Consider the following 8,618-nt stretch of genomic DNA (forward strand, 5'->3'; position numbering starts at 1 on the left):
ATATCATGTCATAGGAATTAATCTTCAAAGACTCAGGCACCCTTATTTTCGGAGGCTAAACACTGACGGAATAAAAATTTGTCAACCAACACGGCCACGAAATGGTTAATGAACTGGTGTGTTAGTTATTGTGACCACAAAATCAACACAACTAATCGCTCACTAACCCAACAGTTATAGCTAGATTCGTAAGTGTACATGGGGTTAAAGTTTCTTTGCTGTTGAGCCCACCGGAAAGTCCCATATATGACGCTTCGTCCTTAGAATCATAAGGAAATTAATTATAGAGTGAATCAGAGCACTGAGAACGCTGGCAGCGTGCTCAGCCACTAAGCCAAGTAAACAAGCCCCATCCGCAGGGCACTTCGCTCTGACGAACAACAGGTTGGTTCGGTCCCGTGAAGCTATGTAACGTTAGCTAACTTTAGCTGGCTAGACACGTATTCTCTGACACGAACAGACTTTTATTCTGTGAATACTGAAGTTACTTTAAAAAATGTTCGCAAATCATACTTTTTAACAAGCGATCATTAGCAATTGTAACTGAAATTTTAAAGCGTAAAATACACTGATACTTTGTTCCAATAGTTATATCGGTTAACGTTAACTTTCATACACGCATATCTAAAGCGATTGGAATGTAAGAGGTTCATTTGCATCTTGCTGACTTTTTATAACTACTGCTAACCAATGCTTCGACCCAATTAGGTTGAATTAGACATTTGGGTGCACCATAGACAGATTTGGCTCATAAAATCGCGGTGCCAAGATTTCTCCGTGCAAGACCGGTTGTTGTTATTCACGCCCAATACTTATAAGGTGCAAAGGCGATGTGAAGGAATTGGCTAAAAGGCTACTAACCCACATGTAGGTAATTTCACGTCAACGTTGCTCAAGACTCATCCCGACTATGGCCACCAATTAATTAATAGGTTAACAACCCCTTATTTTTGTAATCTGTAACTAACTACGTAGTCGATGGGTTATTTCACAATGTAACTCGTCAGTTTATTAGCGTCTTTGTATTAACCAAAACTCGGTTTTGTTCTGTTATGTAAACTCGACCCCGTTCCAGGTGATAACTTATAATAGTACGTTGCACCACAAAGAAGACTCTCGCGTCAGTCGGTTTCTTTGTATGAAATCAATTTCGGGGAAACCAACAGGGAAGAAAACATGGCGATCGCCTAACTCTTGGAAATCACGATACCAGAATTGCTATTCCGATCAGCAGAGATAGATATGCAAACTTCTTTCTTCAATTAAAGTTTTCATTAAGAGGACGGGAGCCTTTTCATACGAGGGAAAGGGCAGATGGGACACGCTTTACTAATGAAACTGCAACGGTTAAACTTCTGAAATCGCGTACCAAGTTTTTTTTTTCCACTCGAATAATAAGTACTGCATTTCCTTTCCCAGTCGGCGCGGTGCGAGGGAGGAGGAGGGAGGGAGCGACAGCAACAAAAGTGCAGGCAAAGAAAAAAAGATTGCTTCACAAGAAAGACGCCAATCAAACATTAGCTCCTCCTGCCGCGGATTATAAAGGAAATGCACAGAACTGGAACAGAACAGAGGGGGTACTCTGTTAGGGAAGAAAATACACATAGGTGGAACCCATAAATCCGCGAGTTCTGGAAGTTTAGCTAGTCATACATATCTTTTATTATTTTATATTTAAACTGTACGCGCAACAAAGATGACCACGGCTGTGGTATCGCCTTTCTTCGACTTCAGCGAAGTGATAAACAAGGTAGTTGCCAAAAGTTTTCTTTTAAAGTTGTCAGCCGGTTAGCTTATGTGCTAATGTTGTCTAAAGAATTTGGCTAAACTTCATGGTTTTATGCATTCTGGGGATACGTGCATTTGGATAGCAGATATTAGAATTTTCAACCTTGATCTTTTTGGATTACTCACTGCATACGATCGTGCGATGATATGTGGACAACTTAAGTTGTCGCTAGGTATCCGAAAAACTTTTTGCTAGCTGCTAGCTAGCAACCCGGCACTAGCTGTCCAGATCTCTTGACTGGTAGGCTTGATTGGTAGACTAATGGTAACTTATTGGTGACGGCACTGTGTAGTACGTTAGTTTCAGTGTTTAGTGTTGTTTGTACGCAAGTATGATTATGCATATTTCCGAGAATTATCCTACATTACTTGTCGATATTGTTTTAACAAGTTCTACGTGTAAAGCAATGTCTGTTCCTCTTTGGTTGGATTTAAGCGTGATCATTATGTGCACGTTTGCTGTAATGTGGTTGGGCAACAGTGTTGTTTATTTAGGCACCAACTAACAAATGGCAAATGTTAGCTAATTACCATCTTGAGATTGTTGGCTATTCCAGTTAACATGACTGGTACCCGGCTGATTATCCATTTGGTGTTGGCTAACGTTTGCTATCTAAATCGCTAGATAAACACGGGGCTGCATACCTAACGTTAGCTAACTAATAATACGCATTGGAATGCTTCGTTTCTTACGTCGTTTGCTTTTCGAAAAGTACTAGAAAATCCTAAATTGTGATTGACTGACTAACTAGCCAATTGATGGTCCAGTTGGCCATTATAAGATTTTACTGTTCATAAAGTTACTACTTTTGCATTGTCCCTGTGTTCCATGTATGAGTGCGTGTTCCAGTCGTATGGCGCACTTTTTCAAGTTAACCGTGCTTGCCTTCGCAAAGCATAGATTTTTTTTGTTGCGACAGTTAGGCATGCACAGTATGCAGTGCAGTGCACTTATCTGAAATCTTTATTTGATGTATGCATGTGACGATACTCTCGAGAGTAGCTATTTCTGTACAAAATGGTTTATCGATAATTGATTTTCGCTGGAAATCAGAACAGTTTCTTGGTGTTGCATAGGGTACATAGTTGGATCTCCAGTACTTCATGCCATTCTGATGTTCCTATGCGTGATATTGACAGCGAATCTATACAAAGCAAGTTGACCGTTTAAAGATTGGGAACTCCACACATTTGTTTGGCTAGACTATGCTCTATGCAGTTTTGTGTATTTCTTGGCTATCGTACGGTTACCCAAATTTAGCTGTCATTCTTGTTAACCTAGTCTAGTTAAAACGTGACGCCCTACACTGTGTACTGTATGGCTACATATCCAATTGTTCATCGTCATCGACGCAATCCTGAAAGTGAATATAGTAACCACAGTCTCAGACAGGTAGCTTCTGGCTAACTGAATTGTGTGTAGAAGAAATGAGTGGCTGTCGCAATCCAACTGTCGAGTTTGGTTGAAACAGACGACATTTTGAACATCTGTTAGACGTTGTGCTTTTATAAAACCTCGGTGCAAGTAGTTGCACACTTCAGATGGCATCTGCACTCTTTGAATTTGTGTGAAGGAATGTGAGCGCAAAATACGGAACGTGTTCACTGACCGTGCTCCTGTACGTTAGCAGGCTTGCTAACGAGTTTAGACAAGACACTTTTGAAATGGCTGGATTTTGTTTTCGACGCGTGAGTGGCAAGCCCGACGTTGACACCATAATGAACAAATTCTTGTGGCTAGGTTGAAGTATTTTGGTTAGATCGAAAGTTGAAACGTTGATATCTAACAGTTGGAAATAAAACGCACACCCATTGCAGCAATTGCTAATCGCCACATCGAATAAATATCGTGTAAATCTGGCAAATTTGTTTCTGTGCTCGCGGGTCAAAGGATGACAAGACGAAAAACTTAGCCACGAATTAGCCATAATGTAAAACGCATGGACTTTTACGGTACTTGACAGTGCGCCAGATTCTTTGTCTTTATTTTCAGTGCGGCAGTAGTTAGCAGCGTTGAGTTTGACTCGTCACCTATAACTGCTCAGCCCACATTGTGCGGTCATGATCTCGTGCTTTGTCACATACCATAATTTCTGCTGTCAGTACTCAGGATTTTCGTTCCGGATAAGAAACTGCATTTGGTGACACCGCGATTCATTATATCATAGCCCCAGCCGCCCCCCCCCCTTTCTACTTTGTTCCATTGACTTTATAGGATAAGAATTCATCCGTGGATCTGGGCACCAGCTCAGTTGTTGTATTAATATTATATCATCCCAGGTTTTCTAGCAAAAAAAAAAAAATGTAGTGAAAAAAAATGGCTTGATGGGAAGACAGTTGAGACTTAGGTTTGTGTCCTGATTTAAATCTGAGTCCAGGTCTGTCGAGTAATGGTTTGCCTCTCTTTCTCTTGTTTTCTTACAGAATAGCAAAATGCTCAACTACAACAACAACAACGTGGTTGGCACACCCCACCTGATGTCCGTACCCTGTACGGGTGCCAACCACCCCACCTCCACCGGGGCCCTGCTGGACAGGAAGGCGGTGGGGACGCCCTCTGTGGGAGGGGCCTACCAGCGCCGGCATTCCGTCACGCTTCCCAGCTCGAAGTTCAACCAGAACCAGTTCCTCAACAGCCTAAAGATGGACGCCACGCTGTCCTCGGGCGGCGGCGGCGGCGGCGGCGGCAGCAACAACAAGGAGAACCGATTCCGCGAACGCTCCTACTCCGAGACCGGCGAGCGGCTGCTGCAGAAGTGCAGCAACGGCGGCGGCGGCGGCGGCAACGGCCAGGTGAACTCCAGCCGCTACAAGACGGAGCTGTGCCGGCCCTTCGAGGAGAACGGCACCTGCAAGTACGGCGACAAGTGCCAGTTCGCCCACGGCATCCACGAGCTGCGCAGCCTCAGCCGGCACCCCAAGTACAAGACGGAGCTCTGCCGCACCTTCCACACCATCGGCTTCTGCCCCTACGGCCCGCGCTGCCACTTCATCCACAACGCCGAGGAGCGCCGGGGGCCCCCTCCGCTCTCCTCCTCCAACAAGATGGAGCGCCCGCGCCTCCACCACAGCTACAGCTTCGCCGGGTTCTCCAGCCTGGGCAACCCGCAGGACAGCCCCACCTCCGTCACCCCTCCGCCCATGTTCTCGGCCGAGGACCTGTCCGAGTGGCCCAGCAACCCCTTCACCTACTCCAGCCAGGAGCTGGCCAGCCTGTTCTGCCCCAGCCTGGGGGTGCCGCCGAGCGCCGACCCCTCCGTCCAGGCCCCGCCCTCCCCTACCACGCCTTACTACTTCAGGCCCATGTCGGAGTCGCCTCAGATGTTTGAGGCGCCCCCCAGCCCCCCGGACTCCCTCTCTGACCAGGAGGGCTACCAGAGCAGCTCGGGGAGCCTGAGTGGCTCGGAGTCCCCCATCCTCGACACCAACCGCCGGCTCCCCATCTTCAGCAGACTCTCCATCTCAGATGAATAAACACCCTCCTCCCGCTCCCCCTGCACACACACACACACACACACACACACACACACACACACATGCATACAAACACACACATGCCTGAGATGGAGACATTGTAAGACAAATTGGCACTCCCCTCTACCTCCAGTCCTGCCTGGTTTTCCTTGTGCCTAACCCTAACCCCTACCCTTGGCCTTGTTTACATGCTGATAAATGGGATGGATTTAGTCTCCATACAATTTTTATGTATTTTTTTGCCAGAGAGTGCCAGAATAGATTAAAGGTTTTCTTCATAGGTTCACTTCCCCTTTGGAGTAGTGGTCAGAGACCCCTATCGGTCCCCCTTTAAACCCCCCACAAAAAACACACACACACACATCCCCACATAACTGTACTTCCAAAAGGACACTCATTGAATTAAGGGAACTATTTTTTTTTCTTCTAAAAACAAACAAACAAAATAGAAAAAGACCTTTCTTGACATCCCACCCCCCCCCCCCCCCCCACACACTCTCGTCCAGTTTACTGTCCCCAGCCTCCTCCCCACCGCCCCCCCACCCCCGCCATCCCATTTGTGTGACAGTGCCAAAAAAGAAAGAGATGGAAAGAAGGCATGAGGACCGTGCTGGAAAGGTGTTGGACTGAGACTCGGGCCGCGCGCCGGCTGTCTTTCTTCTTCTCGACGTGTAGCAGTGCAGGAGGAGCAGTGGCCTGGGGGGAAAGAGAATTTAAGAAGAAATAAAAAATCACGCTCTCTACCAGCCAAGCTTGATGCTACCACTGAGGCCTCCTTCTTGAGCAAGAGGAAGCATGCTCAGAAATGCACATTTACAACTACAGCCTTATCTTCGAGTGTAGTTTAAAAAAAGAAAAGCAAAAAAAAAAAAAAAAGTTAAAGGACAAATGAACATTTTAAAGTGCCTGGGGGTTTGTCCTGCGTGTGCCGGGGCAAGTGGACTGCGGTTTCCTTTTTTTACTTTTTGTCGGTAGCTTTCTTTCTTCCATCCATCCGAGAGCTCTGCCCTGTCTTTTTGCGAGTTGTGAAAATAAAAGGAAGGCTTGCAGGAAAGACTTCACTTTGAGATTCACGTAAGATTGGGCTCCGGTATCAGCCAGGAAGAGACGCGTTTTTTTTTTTTTTTTGGTGCTACGGGCTTCAATCCACCACCCGAGAACATGGGACGAGGCCTTAACAAAGCAAGCAAGCAAACAAACAAAAAAAAAAAAGGAGAAGAAAGAAAAACAAGAAAGATTAAAAGTATGCCGTTTTCCTCCTGTTGCTGGTCACTGTATATTGGGAAGGGAAACTTGATGTGTAAACTTTTAGTACGTTCAGATTTCTGACCCCCCCCCCCCCCCCCCCCCCCCAGCTCCGTAAAGCTCTGCATGCCCATTGGCCAGCCGCGGGACGTGCCTGAACTCGTGAGGTGCTGCTTGCCCACCTGCGCACTCTGATGGGAACACTGAAACATCGCTCTCCCCCTAGATTCCATTTTTTGGAGCACTTTGACCCGCCTGTGTCTCCTCCTGTTTTTTTTTGTTCCATTTTTTTGATTCGTTATTATTATTATTATTATATTATTACTGTTATTGTTTGGAGAAAAAAACTTTCAGAAACGGAAGGTTTTGCTTGTCACTGCTTATTTAACTTATCAAAAAACGTATTTATTGCTGATCATATGCATTTTTTTTGTTAATTTTGTTTGTATTTATCTGGATAATGAAACGATAGAATATATTTTCTTTTATGTTAAATTATGATCTTCCGTATTAATCTAAAGATTGTGAAGACTTTTGTCATTTTCCTTTTTTTCACAGTTTAATATATTATACTACAATGACTTTCGTTTGCAACTACACATTGTTTAAATGAAACTTAATTTAAAGCAAAAAAAAAATGCAAAAAGAGTTATGCGTTTTTGATTATTTATTGTAGTTTTTGTTTCTTTTTTGTTCTTTTTTTTTTTTGCTCTTCTCTTGTTGGACTGCAATTTCAGGATCTTTAGTACTGCCTTGTATCATTCCTCCATTTTGACCTTTTTTAGAGCCTACAAACTATGTTGCCTTGACAGTAACAGTTCTTTCCTGTTATTTCCTAAATGTTTTTCCTTAACGAATATCCACTGTTTTAATCCCCGCCAACCCCCACCCCCAACAAGAACACGCCAGCTGGTTCCTCATTGGTTACTTATGATCCTTCAGTGGGTTCTCATTGGCCCCTTTCAATCTCAGCAACATTCCATGACCTTTCTTACTATGGCTGTGAAAATTGGCATAGTGGTCCATAAGGGGCTCGTTGTCACAATGTTGTGAGCCAAGATGGGTACCTTCCTCACAAAGGGATCTTCTTGATTTGGGGGAGGGTCTAAAATTTTTTTTTTTTTTTTTAATTGCAGTGTCATTGGGTCCAGTGCTGAAACCATTTGGCTAACCTGATAAGATTATGAATCTGATTACCAAATTGACTGTTACAGTGGGTTGTGGAAGTTGTACCAACAACCTAAACCGAAGCACAATAATGTTGGTGTCGAATGTAGGAGACCCACCCCATGATGCACCAAGTCCACTTCAACCCGCCCCCAACCCAATCACGGGCACTCTGGGATCAACGGTATGGCCTTTCGTTGATCGTCGCCAACTTTAAAGTGCCTCTTTTTGAAAACATTCAGTACTGAGATTATGCCTTGTTTAGATTTTGTGATAAAGATGGATGTTAAAAAAAGAATTCCGTGTTCTGTTTTTCCTAGTAGCTGAGGACGGAGAGGTTAACAGGACTGACACAAAGAAAGTAAACTGTTGAATGTATTTTTTTTTACAGCCATTGCTGTTCACTACAGTAATTTCTATGAGTTTATATAAAATTGAGTTTTGTAACGACTGATGGCAGTTAAAACCAATAAACCCCGTATTTTTGAAAAAAAAGAAAATGTTGCTCTGTTTTTGCAGTGCTCGTGAGTGGAATGATTTAATGACACGGAGTCTACAGAGTGATGTGTCAGGACTTCGCTTCACTTGCGAGGTTGTGAAAGGGTGAGGGAGTTGCAAGGGGAAATGTGGTGATTGGTGGACTGGGGGGGGGGGGGGGTATTGACCTGACGGGAACAGGCACACCAGACTTGGCCAAGTGAGTCGTGTTTCGGGGGGGGGTGGGAGTCCATCCTGGTTCTTAGTACGGTCAAGGCCAGGTCGTAGAGCACTCCCTTAAACTAGAAGATTGTACGTTATTACAGGAAATACCTTCCAAAAACCGGATGAGAAGTTATTGAGAGCTTTGGCGATATTGAAATTCTTCACTTGTCAAAAGTTCGCTGGAATAAAGAAAGTATATTAAATTGCACCGGTTGATATGTGTCTCAGTTAGGATCTTCATG

At 44.5% G+C, this 8,618-nt stretch overlaps 1 protein-coding gene across 2 annotated transcripts; it reads left to right on the forward strand.

Annotated features, from left to right (window-relative positions):
* The first annotated feature begins 255 nt into the window (after window positions 1-255).
* zfp36l1a (zinc finger protein 36, C3H type-like 1a) lies at window positions 256-7,619 on the forward strand. Of its 2 annotated transcripts, none has more exons than XM_064309596.1 (2): window positions 256-384; window positions 4,213-7,619. In XM_064309596.1, the coding sequence occupies exon 2, from the start codon at window positions 4,222-4,224 to the stop codon at window positions 5,260-5,262; it is 1,041 nt and encodes a 346-aa protein (XP_064165666.1). In that variant the 5' UTR covers window positions 256-384; window positions 4,213-4,221; the 3' UTR covers window positions 5,263-7,619. The 2 variants fall into 2 exon arrangements, with proteins under 2 accessions (XP_064165666.1, XP_064165583.1); XM_064309513.1 differs by lacking the exon at window positions 256-384 and adding an exon at window positions 1,033-1,750.
* Window positions 7,620-8,618: the final 999 nt, after the last annotated feature.

The sequence above is a fragment of the Anguilla rostrata genome, chromosome 1 (genome assembly GCF_018555375.3).
Source record: "Anguilla rostrata isolate EN2019 chromosome 1, ASM1855537v3, whole genome shotgun sequence".
Lineage (NCBI taxonomy): Eukaryota > Metazoa > Chordata > Actinopteri > Anguilliformes > Anguillidae > Anguilla > Anguilla rostrata.

Coding starts and splice junctions, on each gene's coding strand:
- zfp36l1a (XM_064309513.1), top strand. CDS start 1,697: ATGACCACGGCTGTGGTATCGCCTTTCTTCGACTTCAGCGAAGTGATA. Junction 1,751..4,212: donor TCAGCGAAGTGATAAACAAG/GTAGTTGCCAAA, acceptor GTTTTCTTACAG/AATAGCAAAATGCTCAACTA.